Consider the following 22,553-nt stretch of genomic DNA (forward strand, 5'->3'; position numbering starts at 1 on the left):
TAGTGAGAATGACAGACGACTGTGTTTACATCAGCCGCCTGTCCTTATCTCAATGCAGCGGGAAATTGCGAGTGGCCCGCGGCCATTTGAGCCGCCGTCACATGCACTGACTCCCCAGCCGATGAGCAGGGGCTGGAGCGTGCCTCCGGCGGCACGCGATCGCCCCTAGCTCCTCCCAGGCTAGCGCCATACATGTACGGCACTTTGCCTGGAAGCGCCAGACTGCCGCCGTACAACTGCGGCGGGCAGTCGGAAAGCAGTTAAAGTCCAATTTCCTATTTTAATCAAAACACAGCTTCAGTGTGTAGAAGAGGCAGCCGACAACAGAAACCCTATAGTAAGTCTATGGGTGACTTCCCAGGCATTTCCCAGACGTTGTTGGGCTTTCTCCTGCACCCAGACGGTGCCATTGGAAACTTTACAGCAATTGCAATTTTTTCTTTACAGGGCTAGATAGATTAGGCTTAGAATGTAGCTGAGAGTAAGTTGTGAGTTAGTTAGGGTTTGTCTTTACTTCCACTTAATTGGCTAAACCCAAACATACTTTTTTCATCACTATTATTCCATTATAGTTACTTTTTAAAGCAATAATGTAATAATACAAGTTTTGTGTGAAAGGTTTAGTGTAGTATAACAGTTTTGGAAGTTAACCACTTAAGGACCATCCACCACAGTTATACTGTGGCAGGCAGCCCATCCTGTGCAAACCGACGTTAGTATACATCGGTCGCGCGCCTGCAGCTAGGGGGCTAGCGCACGCCGCCGGCAGCGCGCTCCCACCCCCACTCGGCAGCTGCCTGACACCTGCAATTGTTCCCTGCTGAGAGAGAAGAACGGTCAGCTGTTGTAAACACAGCTGACTGTTCTTCTCTCTGGAATGATCACAGAGTGCCTGTGATCCTTCTATGTAGGATTACAAGTCTCTGTGATAATTTCACAAGCCCCGCCACGCCCCTCCCCCCCCACAGTTAGAATCACTTCCCTAGGCTCACATTTAACCCCTTGATCACCCACCGTATTAACCCGTTCCCTGCCAGTGTCATTATTACAGTAACAGTGCATATTTTTAGCACTGATTACTGTAGTAATGTCACTGGTCCCCCCAAAAGTGTCAAAAATGTCAGTTAGGGGTTCTGATCTGTCTGCTGCAATGTCGCAGTCCCGCTAAAAAATGCAGATCGCCGCCATTACTAGTAAAAAAAAAAAGCAATAAAGATGACATAAATCTTTGCCGTAGTTAGTAGACGCAATAACGTTTGCGCAAACCAATCAAAATATGCTTATTGCAATTTTTTTTTACCAAAAACATGTAGCAGAAAACAAATTGGCCTACAATGTAAAAAAATTTAGAATTTTAAATTTTTTTTGAGGGAAGGTTATAAAGCAGAAAGTGAAATATATAGGTTTTTTTTTTTTTTTTTTTTTTTCAGAATTGTCGCTCTTTTATTGTTTATAGTGCAAAAAATAAATATCACAGAAGTGATCAAATACCACCAAAAAAAAGCTCTATTTGTGGGAAAAAAAGAACATCAATTTTATTTGGGTACAGCGTCGCACGACTGCGCAATTGTCAGTTAAAGTAACGCAGTGCCTAATCGCAAAAAATGGCCTGGTCATTAAGGGGGCAGATCCTTCCGGTCCAAAAGTGGTTAAAGGAATTGTAGGGGCAGGAAGGTTTTTTTTTTTAAATCTTAATGCATTTTATGCATTAAGATAAAAAGCCTTCTGTTTGTAAAAGCCTCCTCAGCACCTCCTAAAACTTACCTGAGCCCTCTCTCTATCCAGAGATGTCCACGAGCCCCTCGGCCACCTGGGACTCTCCCTCCTGATTGGCTGAGATACAGCTATGGGCGCCAATCAAAGTCAGTGAGCCAATCAAGAGAGAGAGGGGGCAGGGTCGAATGGCAGCTCCATCTCTGAATGGACACGTGGAGTTGCAGCTCAGCTCGGGTCCCCCATAGCAAGCTGCTTGCTGTGGAAGCACTCGATAGGAGAAAGGGGCCAGGAGCAGCAACGAGGGGCCCGAGAAGAAGAGGAACTGGGCTGCTCTCTGCAAAACTAACTACACAGGGGAGGTAAGTATAACATTTTTGTTATTTAAAAAAAAGAGACTTTACAATCACTTTCAGTATTGCGTTCAATATAAAGGCCTACGCGTCTGTTGATGTGCACAGATACAGTAGGTATCAGCAAATGCATTTAAGGCTTTTGCTGATACCTGTTTCATCTGTGCTAATATTTTAAAAATATCCCAATCACTGAAAAACAGCTCAATAGACCATGTATGTTTATTGGTTCTTACATAGTCTGCCTGGATACAAATGGTATAATCTTTCTGTTCCCAATTGGCTGCAACTGTTTTTTTACTAAAAAAAAATAAATAAAAAAAAATAATAATTCCAGTCAGAAGGGAAAGGAGAGATGAAATAAACGAAGGTGCAAGAAAGTAAAATGCATTTACAATAGTTCTATTCACATGTACTTTTAGCTGAGACATTGTCTACTTTAAAGAATATGTTTGCTTTAACCATTTGCTGACTGCCGCACGACTATTTACGTCGGCAGTCAGCCCCTCACAGGCAAAGCGACCTAGGGCTACGTCGCTAGCCTGTAAGGGTTTTGGGAGCGAGCGCGCGCTGCCGGATGCGCGCTCCCGTTCGGTCACGGACCCCCCCGCGCGTGTGCCTGGCGGACCCGATGTCCGCCAGGCACTCGTGATCGTCCGTGACAGCGGGAGAAAGGCAGGCGGCTAGTGTAAACAAAGCCGCCTGTCATTCTTCCCTGTGTAAGAATGGTGATCAAACGGTTCTACTATGTAGGACCATTGATCACTGTTCTTACACATCAAGCCACAGCCAATCACAGTTAGAAACACGCCCCTAGGGACACACTTAACCCCTCCCTCTCAAAAAAAAGTTAACCCCTTCACTGCCAGTGTCATTTTTACAGTAACAGTGCATATGTATAGCACTGATTACTGTAGTAATGTCACTGGTAACCCCAAAAGTGTCAAAAATTTCAGTCAAGGGTCCGATCTGTCCGCCCCAATGCCGCAGTCCCGCAAAAAAAAAAATCGCAGATCGCCGCCGTTACGCGTTAAAAAAAAACAACAAAAATGACAAAAATCTTTACCTTTGTTAGTAAACGCAATAACTTTTGCGCAAACCAATCAAAATACGCTTTTTGCAATTTTTTTTTTTACCAAACATATGGTAAAAAAAGAAAATTGGCCTGAAATATTAAAAAATTTAGATTTTTACTTTTTTTTTGGGGAATTTCATATAAAAAAAATGTGAAAAATATTGTTATTTTTTCAAAATTTACGCTCTTTTTTTGTTTATAGTGCATGATCAAAAAATCGCACAGGTGATCAAATACCACCAAAAGAAAGCTCTGTTTATGGGAAAAAAAGGACGCCAAATTCGTTTAGGTACAGCGTCGCACGACCGCGCAATAGTCTGTTAAAGTCAGGCAGTGCAGAATCGCAAAATAGGCCCTGGTCAGGAAGAGGTAAAATCTTCTGGGGCTTAAGTGCTTAACAATATGCTTTGGTGATTCCATAAAAAATAAACCTCCAAGAATAGATGCAAATACCAACCTTTTAGTCAGTTGGTATATAAAATTTTATTGTATATCCATAGGACTGAGTCCCAGGTCACACTTGTGCGATGCGGGAAGGCTGCGCAAGACTAACTTTTATTCAACTCTTGTTGGGACACCCTAAAACTAGATCAGGATGTAGCGATATGCAAATTAATTGTGCCTACTGGCAGCTGAGACAAAGAAATGGTTTCTTTCAAGTTTATTTACTTATCCTTTTATCAAAAAAAGAAAGTAGATACAGGTTAGTATAGGTATAATTTACCAATTTTTGTTTAATACTGAAAAAAGTCTGTACCTGTAACAGTACCTTAGAAGGACAGAGCCTGTACACTGAGCTATCAGTAAAATAAATAAAAAAATTCTAGCAGAGTTTTTCTACTTATTTTTTGGTTTCGGGTAAGGGGGTTAAAATAAGAAAAACCCAACTGCTGTAAGGGTTTTGGTATCCTTTAAGACTGGTAATATCTCCTGTGAGTTATTAAACCCGTTAAACACTCTAATAGGTGTATATGATGGAAAGCATAAACATTGCAGTACAATAAACACATTTAAAAGTATATACTTGTATGGTAACAGGTATGAGTAGCATTCAATAGTATTACTTGTAAGTAGACTTACTTCATCCTCATAGAGAGCCATGCCCCTTACTGATCCAGTTGTTCCAGCACGCTTCATCTGAAGAGAAAAGTGCTAATTAATAATTATTAATCAACAATTGCCCTGAGAACTAACACTAGTGGCAATAATACTTGTGCATAGACAAGAGTGATTCACATCTACATAAGATGGGAAAATGCCAGATACAGCTGCCCCCATATTTACAGACACCTTAGGCATTCAATTTACAGTAGCAATTTGTAATTTTAAATCCAGAAAGAACCTTATTATACTAATAAAGCTTGTGTTAAAAAAAAAAAATAGTGAAATGCTTACCTAAATCTTACATACATATTGCATATGCATATTTGTGATATGCTTGTCTAAGCAAAAGAATGTGCCTAAATAAAATGATAAGTTAAGCATAGTAAAAGGATTCCATGCACACAGTATGTACCGGTATGACTCGCTCCAAGCACACATTGAAATTCTTTTTCAGATTGGGTTTTAGCTTCTTCAGAGAGAACCGAGTTTCACCAATGAACTCATTGTGGCCAAACTTGTCTTCATCACAAACAGAGATTCTAATGGATGATATAGAATATAATTTACACATCATTTAATTCCTGTTTAGCCGAATAAATAAACTCTGCATTCATTTTAATACAACCATTTAAATAATGCCTTGTATTCAGAATAGACAATTATGAATGGCGGTGTTAGGCTTTATTTTCTACAAAATTCTTATATACACTGCCCAAAAAAAATAAAGGAACACTATGAAAACACATCAAATCTCCATGGGTAAAATCGCATGCTGTATATCTATACAGATTTGGACTGGGTAATGTGTTAGGAAGGAAAGGATGCCACATTGTTTGATGGAAATTAAACTTATCAACCTGCAGAGTGCTGAATTCAAAGACACCTGAAAATCAAAGTGAAAAAATGATGATGCAGCAGGCTAGTCCATTTTGCTGAAATTTCATTCCAAAATGGTCCTCAGTAGTATGTATGGCCCCCACTTGCTTGTATACATGCCTGACAGCGTTGGTGCATGCTCCTAATGAGACATCGGATGGTCTCCTGGGACATTTCCTCCCAGATCTGGACCAGGGCATCACTGAGCTCTTGAACAGAGGTGCAACCTAGCGCGTCAGACACATAATGTCTCAGAGGTGTTCTATTGGATTTATGTCAGGTGAGCTTGGGGGCCATTCAATGGTATCAATTCCTTCATTCTCCAGGAACTGTCTGCATACTCTCGCCATATGAGGCCAAGCATTGTAGTGCACCAGGAGGAACCCAGGACCCACTGCACCAGCGTGGGGTTCGACAATGGGTCCAAGGATTTCATCCCAATAACTAATGGTAGTCAGGGTTCTATTGTCTAGCCTGTAGAGGTCTATGCGCCCCTCCATAGATATGCCCCCCCAGACCATCACTGACCCATCACCAAACCGGTCATGCTAAACGATGTTACAGGCAGCATAACTTTCTCCACGGCTTCTCAAGACACTTTCATGTCTGTCACATGTGCTCAGGGTGAACCTGCTCTTATTTGTAAAAAGCACAGGGCGCCAGTGGTGGACCTGCCAATTCTGGTGTTCAATGGCAAATGCCACGGTACCGGGCAGTGAGCACAGGACCCACTAGAGGATGCAGGCCCTCAAGCCACTCTCATGAAGTCTGTTGCTGATTGTTTGGTGAGAGACATTCACACCAGTGGCCTGCTGGAGGTCATTTTGTAGTCAATTCAAGTCATTCTGGTAGTGTTCATCCTGTTTCTTCTTGCAGAAAGGAGCAGATACCGGTCCTGCTGATGGCTTAAGGGCCTTTTACGGCCCTGTCCAGCTCTCCTAGAGTAACTGCCTGTCTCCTGGAATTTCCTCCATGCTCTTGAGACTGTGCTGGGAGACACAGCAAACCTTCTGGCAATTGCACATATTGATGTGCCATCCTGGAAGAGTTGGACTGCCTGTGCATACTCTATAGGGTCCAGGTATCTCTTTATGCTACCAGTAGTGACACTGACCCTAGCCAAATGCAAAACCAGTGAAAAGCAGTCAGAAAATATGAATAGGAACACAAAATGTCAGTGGCCTCCACCTGTAAAACCATTCCTAGTGCTTTATTTAACTCCAAAGCAGCTGAAACTGATTAACAACCCCCTCTGCTACTTAACCGACCAGATTAATTTCCCGGGAGTTTAATTTACTTGATGCTATACTCTGATTAAAAAGTGTTTCTTTAAATTTTTTGAGCAGTGTACAGTATATATAATATGAAGGCTGCATTAAAAAGGCTTTCCTGCACTCAAGCACCAATAGGGTTCTCAGACAACTTGTTTGTGGCACCCTTTATTAACAGACATGGGTCCCCATCTACAACACCCCTTCAATAAACAATCCATCAGAGACTGGCCAATCCAAGAATATAAACACTGAACAGAGGGCACTGCAGACAATTTCTGTAGCTGCAGCCCTTAGTCCAGGGGAATTTGGGGGAGTGCACAACAGTTTTACTTAATTTAAGGGTCACAAACAGGGCATGTAGATTTTGTCATAAAGACTGTCAATTATAAATAAAAATTACCATCATACCAATATAATCATTATCATAACTGTTATAATAGTTTGCAAACCACACTAGTTTAACCACTTAAGGACTGCCCGACATACATTTACTGCGGCAGGGCAACCCTTAAGCGCAAAATCATTTACCTGTACGTGATTTTCTCCATCAGCTCTGGGCCACGCTCCCACTGTGATTGGACACAACGGAAGCCAATCAGCAGGTCCGGCAGCCATGATGGTTTCCGGCCACCCACAATCGTTTGGAGGAATGACAGAAAAGGCGGTCTGCCTATGTAAACAAGGCAGACCGTCGTTATGACTGACAGGAAGAGAGAGATCTTCTGTTCCTACTAATCAGGAACACAGATCTCTCTCTTTCTGCAGTCAGTCCATCCCCCACACAGTAATAAAGCACTCCCTAGGAGCACACTTAACCCTTTCAGCACCCCTGATGTTAACCCCTTCTCTGCCAGTGTAATTTATACAGTGACAGTGCATTTTTTAGCACTGATCACTGTATTAGTGTCACTGGTCCCCAAAAAAGTGCTACTTAGTGTCAGATATGTCCGCCGCAATGTCGCAGTCCCGTTAAAAATCACTGATCGCTGCCATTGCTAATAAAAACAATTAGAAAAATAAAAAGTTCATAAATCTATCCCACAGTATGTAATTGCTAAAACATTTGCGCAAACCAACCAATATACGCTTTTTACCAAAAATATGTAGCAGATACAAATTGGCCTAAATTGATGAAGAAATTTGATTTTTTTTTTATATTTTTTATTGGATATGTTTTACAGCAGAAAGTAAAATATATTGTTTTTTTTTGTTGGTTTTTTTCTTATAGCGCAAAAAATAAAAATTGCAGAGGTGATCAAATACCTCCAAAAGAAAGCTCTATTTGTGGGAGAAAAAGAACATCAATTTTTTTTGGGTACAATATCGCATGACCGCAAAGTTATCAGTTAAAACAACACGGTGCCGTATTTCGCAAAAAAAGGGCCTGGTCAGAAAGGGGGTAAAACCTTCCCGGCTAAAGTGGTTAACAAGGATTGATTCTAAATCCGAGAAAGATTGCTATAAATTTGCTTTTGGAAAAAAAAAACATCTTACCTCAAAGTTTTTCTCTGCAACTCTTCATCCGTAATGCCATGATACACAAGGGCCTCGTTCCATATTGGATTACGAGTATTTCTCAATGTTTTAGTACGCAATTTGTTTGCCTGGAAATATAGAGAAAATCAAACTATGATATTCTCATTTTACATTACGTAGTATTTTAAAAAAAGTTCAATTTCAATAGAATAATTAAAAAGATTGCGCGCTGTGAGCAAACATCGATATAATAAAGCCTATTATACAATAAAACTGAGCAATTATTAACGATACACAGTGCACTACTAAAAACAGATGGCACATGGTGGAACATTTGAAAGCTGAACAATTTAGTAATAGGAACACTAAAAGGGTTTTGAAAATTGTGTGTTTAAAGAATAATTCCAACCAACTGAATAATTCAGGGATGACTTGAAGAAACCGAACAACTGTAGTTCAGGCCATATAGTAATAACACCACATGCTGACAAAGCAAGGCTAATTAGTAGGGGATGTTAAAGGTGGTAGGCTTAAATGTTTCTGGCTACTCATACACACTTGTCTTCCCCGACTGCCTCATTAGAGAAAAGTACATACTTTGTACAGGCTTCATTAATAATAAAGTACAGCAAGTAGAAATTGCTCTAAGTCACAGCAGCAATGGCTGTGCCCAGGAGCTTGCCTATGCTTAGATCTCACATCAAGATCCTAAAAATAAAGCTGCAAACCAGGTTCTCCAGCATCTCAAATTAACATCATTGCCCCTTCACCATTGAGACCCATAGAACAATATATCATACTAAGAAATTATCAGATTTGTAGTTCCAGAGTAAAAGCCTATCTTACAATTCTCTGATATTCGGGTTGAAGTCTGAGTTATGGGAAATGAACATTGAGGTCAACAACAAACATACCATCTAGCCACTTCAGAAAATGCTTTACAATTTAGGTTTCACCACTGCTGGAGAAACGTTTCAGGCTGTGTAAGTGGCTGAAATAACATGGTGATATGCTGTGATAAGTAGCAACAAAATATCACTTTGTTTAAGGAGAAAAATTCAGATGTGTGCGGGGAAGGCTTTTCAGGAATGCACACACGCATACGATCCTGATAGAAAGATCATAGGTTATTCCTCCCACATATGTGAGTTCAAAATAATAATACATAGAAAGCCCCATACTTGTATTATAGGAAGACCTCTTTCACATCAGTTTTCTTAATGTATAAAAAAGCATAAAGAGAGGCAATTTTTTTTGGAATCGTAAAAAAAAAAAAAATTTTTTATCTCCAACTGTTCTCTATCGCTGATATACCATGTCCATTGAACTTTAGCAGTGCTTCACTTTTTCCACATTTTGTTAAGTTACAGCCATATTCCAAAATTGATTAAATTCATTATTTTCCTCAAAATTCTACAAACAATACCCCCGTAATGACAACTTGAAAGAAGTTTGTTTGAAATCTTTGCTAATTTATTAAAAACAAAAAAGAAAATCACATGTACATAAGTATTCACAGCCTTTGCTGAATACTTTGTTGAAACACGTTTGGCACCAATTACAGCCGCAAGTCTTTTTGAGTATGATGCTACAAAGTTGGCACACCTATTTTAAGCAGTTTCTCCCATTCTTCTTAGCAGGACCTCTCAAGCTCTATAAAGTTGGATGGGGAGTGTCAGTGCAGAGCCATTTTCGGATCTATTCAGAGATGTTCTATCAGGTTCAAGTCTGAGCTCTGGCTGAGCCACTCAAGGGCATTCACAGAGTTGTCCTGTAGCACACATATCTTAGCTGTGTGCTTAGGATCGTTGTCCTGTTGGAAGATGAACCTTCCCCCAGTATGAGGTCCAGAGCACTCTGGAGCAGGTTTTTATCAAGGACATTTGTGTACATTGCTGCATTCATCTTTCCCTCGATCCTGAGTGTCTCACAATTCCTGCTACTGAAAAACATCCCCACAGCATGATGTTGCCACCACCATGCTTCACTGTAGGGATGGTATTGGCAAGCTGATGAGCGGTGCCTGATTTCCCCCAGACATAACGCTAGGCATTCAAGCCAAAGAGTTCATTTTTTTTGTTTCTCTTGGTCTGGAAGTCCTTCAGGTGCCTTTTGTAAAACTCCAGGCAGGCTGTCATGTGCCTTTTACTGAGGAGTGGCTTCCATCTGGCCACTCTACCATACAGGCCTGATTGGTGGAGTGCTGCAGAGATGGTTGTTCTTCTGGAAGGTTCTCCTTACTCCACAGAGAAATGCCGAAGCTCTCTCAGAGTGACCATCAGATTCTTGGTTACCTCGCTGACTAAGCCCCTTCCCCCCTGATTGCTAAGTTTGGCCGGGCAGCCAACTCTAGGACGAGTCTTGGTGGTTACAAACCTCTTACATTTATGGATGAAGGAGGCCACTGTGCTTAATTTAATGCTGCAGAAATGATTCTGTAACCTTCCCTAGATCTGTGCCTTGATACAATCCTGTCTCATGGGTCTACAGACAATTTCTTGGACTTCATGGCTTGGTTTGTGCTCTGACATGCACCGTTAACTGTGGGACCTTATATAGACAGATGTGTGCCTTTCCAAATCATGTTCAGTCAACTGATTTTACTACTGGTGGACTCCAATCAAGTTGTAGAAACATCTCAAGGATGATCAGTGGAAACAGGATGCACCTGAGCTCAATTTTGAGTGTCATGGCAAAGGCTGTGAATACTTATGTACATGTGATTTTGTTTATTTTTTTTACTACATTTGCAAATATTTCAAACAAACTTCTTTCATGTTGTCATTATGGGGTATTTTTGTAGCTTTTTTTTTGCTGTGATGGAATAAAAGAAAAATCTGTAAACATTGCATTGCATTGATACTATGCTTTGCACACTATGCCAAAAAAAAAAAAAAAAAACAGTCCTTTAGGTGATAAGGAATTCACCCTGAGCTTCAAGGGAATAGAAAGCGAGAAGCTACATGTTGCACTCTATTCAATTCTTTAAAGGATAAGAAAAACTGCAGTAATGCCTGGTTTATGTCTAAAATTTTCACTTCCTGGCTCTTTTCTCAGTTTTTCAACAAAAAAGGCCTTTATCATAGTCTGGCTTGGTGATAAATCACGGTAATAAAACATTTTTTATGCTTTTCACCATTTATAAAACATGTATATTCCTGTACCTTTTATTGTACTTATAACCGTAAAAAGAAATCCCCAGTTCCTATCTGATTTAACACAATTAATTAAACACCTTACTAGGGACTTATCACTGTAAAAGGCAGTGAAAAGTCTTTTTTTTTTACCATTTATTAAATGTACACCTATGTGTTCTTTTTTTTCCACCCCCTACTAAATGATTATGGAAAAACAACAGCTCTCAATTTTCTGTAATTGTATATTACCTTACTGGCACCAGGTAGAAGATGCAGCTTCACATATGGATCCGCTAAACCATTTGAGTCCATAGGTTTTAAACCCTAGAAGACAAATTAAAATATAGGAACATGGTAAATATTTTGCTAATATAATTTGGTTTGGTGGCAAATCCATCTGAATAACTATTTGTTACTGCATTAAACTTAGATTTTCCTGTAGCAAAAATATAAATTCAAAATCCTGAGCTTAAAAACATGTTTTTACAAGTAACATGGTAATGTTTCATCGTTTACCTTAGCAACCTTTCCCTACTGAGTAAATATTAGAGCAGGAACAAGTATATAGGTTTATATAGGTTACCAAGTTCATTGGCTATAGGTCACTATAAAGTGTAGCAATTATGAGAATGAAAAACCCCAGAAGTCTTGCTTTCAAAGCAAGTCAGCAAAAGTAGCTATATTATTTTTAGCACAAAAAAAGTTGATCCTAAAGACTGAACAGAGACCATGCCTTGCATGCATGCCTTGATGTTGGCCTTTGGCTTTCCCATATATCTACAAGCAGGGCTTTTTTCCCCAGAAAATAGGTGCAGGAACTCATCCACAACCCCCCCTAACCCCCCACCCCCCACCATTTAACGTGCATCAAATATTGGGTATGGTCAAATTTCACTTAAATACCAGCAGTGCATTATGTACAAAGTGCAGAGTTTGTGGGGAGTGGTGACATACAAAGTGCAGAGTTCAGGAGTGCGCTGCATACAGAGTTCAGGGGTGCGCTGCATACAGAGTGCAGAGTTCAGGGGTGCACTACATACAGAGTGCAGAGTTTAGCCTTCTTCCACATCAGCTTTCCGCTGCACCCCCCATCCCCATCTCACTTTCACCCCACTTCAGCTCTGACCTCTGCATGCAATCCCATCTCCCCTGTCCCTATCTTCTCCCCACCTCCCAAAAGCTCCACCATCTTCCACATGTCTTACTTTTGTTGCTTTATTAAGCTGAAGGATCTGAGCCAGAGGTGGTGGAACTGAGTTCCACCAAGTTCTAGCTGAAAAAAAGCCCTGTCTACATGGATGATCAAATTTATTTTTTTCTTTGTTTTAATTGATATATTAGAAATAGGTTTTAATTAGGTTTATTTTTAAGGTCAAAAGGGCTGAGTGCTGGGGAATGTATGCATTTCTTTCATAGTTTATGGTCCTTCCTATTGTGCACTGGTTGATTTTAAATTGTGTAAGCTTTTAACACTATATCTTTTGATTGAAATGCAAGAAACCGGTTTTAATTAGGTGTACTTTTTAAGGCCAAAAGGGCTGAGTATTGGGAAACAAATGTATTTCTTTTACAGTTTATGGACCTTCCCATTGTGCATTGGTTGATTTTAAATTGTGTAAGCATTTAACCCTTTTACTGCCAGGTTCGTACGGCGTACGGACCTACAGACTGCTTGCACTAATTCCCACTACCCTCCTGCACCAGTCCCCATGGCACCGATAACCCCCCCTTCCCCCCGTGCCCTGCCACCGGATTTAGGATAAGCACTTGGGGGGCTTCTCCGACCCCCGCTCCAGTCACCCCCATGCTAACCCATTCCTGGGAGTCCCATCGGTGCTGTGCTTCAGCCAGCTCTCCCTCCTCCCCGTCCTGCCGGTTGTAGCTTCTGTGGGGTAAACTAAAACTGTCCCGTTAGGATAGCGAGGGGTGTGTGGGGGAAGGGGGCTTGGTAAACATGTGTTTACCACCCCCTTCTTTTGCTTGGATGGACATGGGAGAATAGTAGCGTTTACTATACTCCAGTTTTGTGAATGGATAGGAATCTCTATTCATACAAGTACAGTGCAGCTTTCAGGATGCAGAGAAAGGGGCTGTCTTCAGTCCATTTCTCTGTCTCAAAAAAGAGATATCAGGGGGTCTCTTTAGTTCTCTGGTATCTCACCAAAGACCCCAATACCCCCTCCCCCCACCCCAAAAAAAAGTACAAAATATTGAAAAATAAAATTATAAAAAAAAAAAAAAACACCATAGTAAGGCCCCTTTTTTTTATCCCACAGGTCATGTGCTTTCAGAAAGTATATGGTTTGGGGGGGTCCTTTACTAACTCCGAAAGCCATATGTGAAAAATGATGACCAATTTAGAGTAAATTGTTTTTATTTAAAGTTTTGTGCACCATCCCTTTTCACCATTTCATAACAAGGCGCAATTTAAAATTTGCAAATATTTTATGTCTATTAACTCAATACAATTTTAGCTTTTATATTTAGCAGGAATTTGGCAGGAATGTTGTAAGTTTTGCTATGTTTGTATCTGCTAATAATGATTTTAGTGTATTTTTAGAAAAAATGTTGCTTTGATAAACGTTTGTGCAAATATAGCAGGGCCTTAAAATCAGTAGCAGTTTCTTTTTATTCTACTGGTCATGTGCTTTCAGAAAACACAGTATATGATTTTGGGGGGTCTTTTTTAAACCCTGTAAGCTGTAAGTGAAAAATGAAAACCTCCAGATTTTTAGAAAAATTTGGATATTTACATTTTTGTGTACATTTGATTTCACCATTTCGCAAAAAGGCACAATGTAAAATGTACAAATATTTGTTATTTATTAACTCTATACAGGTTAACTTTTTAGTAAGAGTTTTGTAAAATGTGCTTTCTTTTTTCTGCAAATAATGATTTTAGTGTATTTTTAGCGAAAATATTGTTTTGATAAACATTTGCGCAAATATCGCAGGGCCTTAAAAATCAGTAGCACCTTCTTTTTATTCTGCTGGTCATGTGCTTTCAGAAAATATATGGTTTTGGGGGGGTCTTTTATAAATTCTAAAAGGTGTGAGGGAAAAGCAAAAAAGCAATGGAAAAATTGCAAAAATGGTCTGGCCAGCTGAGTTTAAAAGTGGAGCCCAGGACCTGGCAGCGAAAGGGTTAAAACTATATATTTTGATGGGTTTGGTGCACACATGTTCACACATGTGCCCTGTGTATGTACCTGTAGCTTTAAAGCTCATATTGCCCAGAACCCCTTCACTTTTTCTGAATACCTACTGTTTGTAGGTGTAAAATGTACATGAAAAAAAAGTTGAAATCATATTTACCTTTCCTGCATCTTCTGCATGGAAGGGAGTGACGTCACTGTCCTTTCAGGAAGATTCCTGGGAACAGGTGAAATTTCATGTAAAGACACTCCAGTCTATTGCAAGAGCATCTTATTGCAAGATTTCGGCTGCTCTGTATTCTCCAAAATCTAGCTCGAAGCTGTGACATCACCCCCACCTAAGTGCCACAGGTGGAAGAGGGGGGAGAGGGAAGTAAAAACCCAGACATTTTTCTTTACAGGTACATTTTACAGCTACCAAGAAATGATTTGGGAGGGGAGAAGGGGCAGTGTAGGCAGAACTTGCATTTTACTGCAAGGTCCATTTTGAGAAGGTTTTATCCTATTATATATTGTATCCCAATGTTAGTACTCCTATGTAATAACCGCATTGTGCAGAAGCACCTTAATGTTGACCGAGACCTTAGTTTGCAATTAAACATTATACACTTTTTATTAGATTGCTTTTAATGGTTTACATACCTTTTAGGCATATTTATGTCTTCATTTGGTAATATGTTTTAACCATTTGCCTACCGGGGCGATTTTGAAATTGTTCACGTATAAGTTAAAATCAGCTTTTTTTTGCCTGAAAATGAATACAATGGTGGTTGTTCCAATGCCGCATGATATTTGCACAGTCGTTTATCAAATGCAAATTTTCAGGAAAACATATACTTGAATACATTTCAGTGTACTCAAATACAATATAATACCCAGTATTTGGGTAAAATTGAAAGCATAATGTTGCACCACATAAATAGATACCAAACATGTCAAGATTTAAAATTGCCCACATCTGTGAAACGGTGATCAGTTTGATCAGAAGCTTTCCTGGCTGTACCTGCTAGGGAAACATAGCACCAAAACCGGAAGTGACTAAATCCTTGTTGCTTCCAGCTTTATTTGTCACAGAGGTGGTGGAGGAACAGATGTTCCTCCATCTTCTCTGTGAACAGCCAACCCAACTGCTTACAGAAGTCCTGAGCTTCCTGGTGGAATGTAAGAGCCCAGGAACAAAGGCAGGCAGCGGTGGTGGTGGTGGATCCCTGGCTGAGCCCTGTAAAAGATATTGAGTGGCTATAGAGCTGTTCGATTCACTTAAAGTATACAAAAGTCAATCGCAGGATTTAAAAAGCAGTACCAGGATTAGGGATGATCGAACTTTTCAAAATTTCGGTTCGGCCAGAACATCCGAATATCGGCCCGGATTTCAGAACCCCATTGAAATCAATGGGACCTGAACTTCAGTAATTAAAAAACACAATTTTGAAGCCCTAAAACCCAATAAATGCCCCTAAAAAGTGCCTAGGGTTCTGGGTCATACCCCAGGGACTATTAATCACACAAAAAAAGTTCTTAAAAATTGTCATTTTTGATAGAGAGCCAATTATTGAAAAAATTAAAAAAAAAAAGATTCTTTGGATTTAGTATCTGGGGGGTTTAAAAAGTGTACCTGTGAAGTTTCAGCTCTGTAGCATGTCCAGAACCATAAAAAAGATTGTTTGTATTAGGTCACTTATAGAACAGGATAGTGGCTTCTCTCTTTTCACACCTTGCTGGTTAAGTAGCAAGCGTTTTTTTGGGCATTTTTTGGGGTCTTTTTCAGGCAGGAAAACATCTGAACTTGTGTATACGGGTATATATACACACATACTTATATGTATATATACACCTAGACATATATAGGTGTGATAGTAGCAGAAATATATGCTTGCGCTAATGAAATAATTTACACTAATATGGCTCCGCTCCTATAATACCTATATATGTCTAAGTGTAAAATACATATAAGTATGTGTGTATATATACCACTATACACAAGTTCAGATGTTTTGCCTGCCTCCAAAGAACCCAAAAAAATGCCCAAAAAAACACTAGCGCCAAAAAAAAAAACGCCCAGGTGTGTTGTTGCAGGCATTTTTTGGGGGTTTTTGGAGGCAGGCAAAACATCTGAACTTGTGTATAGTGGTATATATACACACATACTTATATGTATTTTACACTTACGCATATATAGGTGTTATAGGAGCGGAGCCATATTAGTGTAAATGATTTCATTAGCGCAAGCATATATTTCTGCTACTATCACACTTATATATGTCTAGGTGTATATATACATATAAGTATGTATGTATATATACCCATATACACAAGTTCAGATGTTTTTCCTGCCTCCAAAAACCCCCAGAAAATGCCTTCAACAACACACCTGGTCCTTTTTTTTTTTTGGCGCTAGCGTTTTTTTGGGCATTTTTTGGGTTCTTTGGAGGCAGGCAAAACATCTGAACTTCTGTATACGGGTATATATACACACATACTTATATGTATATATACACCTAGACATATATAGGTGTGATAGTTGCAGAAATATATGCTTGCGCTAATGAAATCATTTACACTAATATGGCTCCGCTCCTATAACACCTATATATGTGTAAGTGTAAAATACATATAAGTATGTGTGTATATATACCACTATACACAAGTTTAGATGTTTTGCCTGCCTCCAAAAACCCACAAAAAATGCCTGCAACAACACACCTGGGTGTTTTTTTTTTGGCGCTAGCGTTTTTTTGGGCATTTTTTTGGGTTCTTTGGAGGCAGGCAAAACATCTGAACTTGTGTATAGTGATATATATACACACATACTTATATGCATTTTACACTTAGACATATATAGGTGTGATAGGAGCGTAACTATATTGGTGTTAATTATTTCATTAGCGCAAGTAGTGTTTTCTGTTTCTTTCACACCTATATATGTGCAGGTGTATATATACATACATGGGTGTGTATATATACCCCCTATACACATGTTCAGATGTCATGCCTGACTCCAAACATGTGCTCAAAAACTCCCTATAGACGCCTGCAGCCAAAAAGCAAGCTGACAGGGGCGAAGCCATATTACTGCAGCGAAAGTGACTTCAGAGAAACTAGCTTTTCTCTATAGCAGTCACCCTGATAAGGAAGGGTTTGGTCACCCTGCCATAGCAGTCAGTGTCAGTTCACCCTACACTACACTACGGGCACCCTGGCACTTAACACTTTCCCTACAGAAACTAAATTTTTGCATCTAACTAAAGTGTAGAAGAGCACCCTAACTACACTAGATATCCCTTTCCTCACACTAATAAATGCTAAATGACACTTTGTAGCAGAAGTCACAGAACTGCTTCCACTCTCTTCCATGTCCCTGTATAACAATGCTAGGAATTTGGCGGGGGCTATCTTATATACTGGGGGGCGTATTCACTAATTATTGGCCTATGGACCCCCTAGTCACTCCAATCACATTCCTAGCATTCTCCTGCCCCCTCAATTGGCTTTTGCTAATGTTTCTGGTCCAATCATGGGCTTTTAAAGCCCATTTCCTGTCCCATTGCATTTTGGTCGGATCTGGTTGCCGAATTCCGAACTTTTTGGGCAAAAAGTTCTAAATTCGGCCGAACCTCGAACAGCCAATGTTCGGGTCGAACCGATGGTCGACCCGAACCGTTCGATCATCCCTAACGAGGATCATGACTGGATCCTTGTTAACCACTTCCCATCTGGGACATACAATTTATGTACATATGCTGGACCAGAAGTAGTTACAAAATACCCTAAGCAGAGAAAAGGGCAAAGGGCATAAAAAATGCAGTTTTAGTTAGTTTTACACAATTCCTTTTTTTTATAATTAATGCTAATCCATGTGTTCACTAAATTATTTTCTGCTACTTATGAGCTCATATGTAGGTTTTGATACATAAGTCATAATGAATCTGTCTTCACAGAAAAAAATGGGAACAATACTCAGCAAATATTCATCTAAGGCTGCAGACACACACATATGCAAATATGGGAGTCTCAAAGAACTTAGCTGCACTGGATAAGAAAACTAATAATTAAGATTTACCATAAATGCTGATCTATAACTGTGTACAGATTCATTACAGGGTCCTTTCAATTACAGGGTATTTCACTCTAATAGCCTGTGTAGTTATTATTTGCAAAGTAGGAGCTACTAATTAGAAACCCAAAAGAAATTCTAATTTACTAAATATGTTCTGCAATAGAAGCAAACAAGGTGAAAACCTTGTCTTGCATTGAATTACCACAATAAATAAAAAATATGTGTAAAAAGGGACAGATGTAAAGGGAAAATATCATGTATTTTCTATTAACACATATTTAAGGTATTATTTCTTTGTTGAATATTTATGTAAATTTCACATTTTTACACCTTTCTACTTATTTTCTTATTTTATAAAATGTAAAGGGTGATGATAATGAGGTTTGATGACCCCCAAACCAAGTGGGGAGAAGGAGGAAGTCAAGTTACCCATAGTGCCATCCTCATTTCTCCAAAATTCACAAGTCTACAACAAAGTATTTAGATTTAAGACTGATTGTGCTGCAGCAGATAACTTTAAACACACACATATACCACAACTTGGAACACGAAGCAGGCCATTATGAAATACAGTTAAAACATCTTGGCCAGCATTTGCACAGCCTTTTAATAAACCTGATTGTAAATTGCAAAATCAGAAACAGCACTTGGTAGAAGCTAGAAACAGATATTCCTAGAACAGCTTATTGTAAATAGTTTGGAGGATTACACATATATCAGATTGGGGTTAGTGGCCTATATTAACAAACAAATGAGCTACCTAAAGTTTCTTACAATTTTCAAAATTATGGTTCTGATAATAATAAATGTTCTACCCGAATGTAAAAAAATTAACAATCAGAAACCAAACGCCAATATATTACAAAGTGCAAAAAGCTGATGGGACTCATTACCCCTTCCTGGGGAACCTTAACATAAGTGCCATATGTCTTTCCAATCATGATTTCATTTAATGGAATAGTATGCTGGTTGTTGGACTGATAAACACCATCTGGAAATATTGATATAAAAAGAAAAAACTGGCATTAAGGGAAAATCTGCTAATATAAAATAAAGCAATTCAGCACTCCTACACCACACCCCTCAGCTCTCTTGATTGGGTGGGAGCTAACTAGTTACACCCTCTGCAGGGTCCATAAAAAGCTTCTGCAATTGGCAGCTTGGGCTCTCCTTTTCCAAAAGAACTATACCAGGATTCTAAGAGTCATTTCTGAGGGCCCAAAATTTAATTACTCTGAAGTAAAATGAACTCTGCTCAGGAACCAGAGACAAAAGAACTTTACATATGTTCCCATTTTATTCCTTTTTATTTTGCTGTTGCTTATTATCGCTATTATTATGTGGAAAGGGAAGAGCCTCACCTTGCCAACATCCAAATATATACTGTAGAAAAAGGTCAAAAAAGTAGAACCTACTTTTTCAAAAATAGCAGACTTAGGCACAACATGAGGCAGGGAGTATAAAAAAATGAACAATCTTTGTTACAAAATTCCATGAAATATTATAAAATCAAAGCAACACCCTCAACTTCTCAATAAGTCAACAAATATCCAAAACCAAGCATGGAGGCATGGGTCCAATCATGTGGAATATATGGAAGTCCATTAATAGGTAGTAAGGTTCATATTGACGTGGATATCAAGAGTTAGGTCCACAATTACTCTATGAGTATGAGTCAAAGTGTTTCACAGGATATACCGGTACTTGCTTCCTCGGGACTGATTGGGTGGGTGCTGATAAGCCCTGAGAGGGGGAGACCAGCTGAGGCCACACAGGTTACCATAACTATTTCTGCTCTGAGGCACCCCCTATATCTGGTTATTAGCAAGTTCCACTCAAAGGTTCCCAGAAGGGAATTTTGCTCTATGTAGTGACTACTAAATATGACTAGGTGATGCACCAGGCTTTGGAAATTAAACCTCATGGATACCGGTTAATTTTGAAATATACTTATCTGTATACATAATATTTGGGCTATCTACCTGATGCTATTATCGCACTCTATCCTCTTCTTGCCAAGATTTTCTTGTCTCAGGATATTCTACATAGCTACTATCTTTGTGACTTGCCAGATACCTGCAAAAACTCTATCAGGCCCTATAGCCTAATGTATACTTCTTTATTAATCCCCCTATTGAACACTTTGATGCAACATCTTAGTTTATTTGTCTGGTTTTGGCTGGCCAAACATTGGGAAAAGTGGACACCTGGGCCTTCTTTTTGGTGTCCTACTACTTCTCTCTTAAGGGGCCTCTGTGTACTCTGCCAGGATTTGCCCTCGTCCAGATCCTTACTCGCAAAGGCTTATCAGCACCCACCCAATCAGTCCTGAGGAAGCAAGTATTTTTTGCGAAACGCATTGACCTATATGCATGGAGGAATTGTGGACCTAACGCTGAAATCAATGTCAGTATGAACCTTACTCCCTATTAATGGATTTCCATATTTTCCACATGATTGGATCCATGCCTTCATGGGTTGCATTGTTGACTTATTGAGAAGTAGAGGATGTTGCTATGATTTTATGATATTTTAAGGAATTTTGTAATAAAGATTGCTAATTTTTTATACTACCTGCCTCATGTTGTGCCTACAAAATCCGCTATTTTCAAGAAAGTTCTACTTTCGCTAACCTTTTCTTTCGCTATTGTAATATGTTTTTTATATATATTTTACTTGCACCATTTTTCTTTTCAGTAAAATGTTGTTTTTTAAATGTTATTTTAAATCTCTAAATGCTCTAAGTAGACATTTCCAAAATGTTCTAAAGGTCAGAATTGTTATAGCAGATATTGGGAGCAGTGAGTGTTTTTGTTAAAACATGCAGTGGTGACTATAGTTTGGTGTGCAATGGGTTAACTGCAACCTCAGTAATAATTACTTCTAGTCTGCTGATGCTTAGATTGTTGTCCCACAAACTGGAAAATGTTTGCTCAGTGTGATGCTGGGAGTACAAGCGTCACATTCAGATGGATATCAGTGGGATTTAAGACTGGCTCGGTCACACAGAGATTTTAGATTTGCTACTACAGGAAGATTAGTTACTACAATAGTTCTGACTAAAGCTGGCCATAGATGGATCAAATCGTGGCTGGTTAAGCAGGAACCTTCCGAGATTCGATCCATCTATAGGCAGGTTGATTGGATCGACTTAGGTACAACTAGCATGTCAGATTTTTAGCATGCAATTATTGTCAATAGCTATAGATGCTAGCAGTAATCACTGTGTTCTCCGGCAGGGATGGTTCCCCGCACCCCCCTGCCAGGAGAACACAATAGCTGAGTGGGAGGGATTTCCCATGTTTGCAGGAAAGTAAATTGCACAAGCTATGGCCTGCTTAACCGATTGACAAATCAGAAGAATACCCAGCTATACATGGAGAGCATTGCAATTAATAAGTCAACCAGCCTAAAGACTTACATTGTAAGAAGGAATAGAAAAGCATAACCACTGCATATCACTTCAAAGCAGAAGCTGCATATTTAAATATGACTGTCCCAGCTTTCAAGATGAACACAGAAACATTTGTATTTTTTTTCACAATTTCACAATTTTCAAAATCCCCACCCCCGCACAGCCAGGCAAGTATTACCCAAAATTTCTCCAGATACAAGGAACAGTCTTTGAGCTTGGTTTTTATGTTTTATTAGGGGCAATAACTTGGAAGGGGAATAGGAATTATGGGATGCCTGACTTGACAGCAACAAAAATCAGGGACAACTTATCTACCTATGTACAATTTCGATTGATCTCACTCTTCTCTATGTATAGCTCTGATTGATTTCATTCCCAGCAGCTGACATACTCTAATAGAAAAGCAAAAGTCCCTTATGGACTAGGGATGTTCGAACTTTTCAAAAGTTTGGTTCGACCAGAACACCCGAACTTCCCAAAAGTTCGGCCCGGATTTCAGAACCCCATTGAAATCAATGGAACCCGAACTTCGGTAATCAAAAAACACCATTTTGAAGCCCTAAAACCCAATAAATGCCCCTAAAAAGTGCCTAAGGTTCTGGGTCATGCTCCCGGGACTATTAATCACACAAAAAAAGTTCTTAAAAATTGTCATTTTTGATAGACAATTATTGAAAAAATTATTGAAAAAAAAATGAGATTTCTTTGCATTTAGTGTCTGGGGGGTCTATAAAGTGTACCTGTGAAGTTTCAGCTCTGTAGCATGTCCAGAACCAGAAAAAAAAAGTTTGTTTGTATTAGAATTAATATAGAACAGGGATATGGCTCCGCTATTTTCACACCTTGCCGGTTTTGTAGCAAGCTTTTTTTTGTGCCTTTTTTGGGGGGACTTTGGAGGCAGGCATAACATCAGAACTT

The 22,553-nt window shown here is 39.4% G+C and overlaps 1 protein-coding gene across 1 annotated transcript in view; it reads right to left on the reverse strand.

Moving 5' to 3' along the window:
* RPH3A (rabphilin 3A) overlaps nt 1-22,553 on the reverse strand; it is a 291,534-nt gene that overhangs the window by 48,107 nt on the left and 220,874 nt on the right. Inside the window, exons 12-15 of the mRNA XM_082259275.1 lie at nt 11,258-11,332; nt 7,890-7,999; nt 4,658-4,784; nt 4,222-4,278 (exon numbers count right to left, since the gene is read on the reverse strand). Coding sequence (XP_082115401.1) covers nt 4,222-4,278; nt 4,658-4,784; nt 7,890-7,999; nt 11,258-11,332 — 369 coding nt within the window. The remainder of the gene's footprint in view (nt 1-4,221; nt 4,279-4,657; nt 4,785-7,889; nt 8,000-11,257; nt 11,333-22,553) is intronic.

The sequence above is a fragment of the Pelophylax lessonae genome, assembly GCF_965119305.1.
Source record: "Pelophylax lessonae genome assembly, chromosome: 1".
NCBI classification, from domain to species: domain Eukaryota; kingdom Metazoa; phylum Chordata; class Amphibia; order Anura; family Ranidae; genus Pelophylax; species Pelophylax lessonae.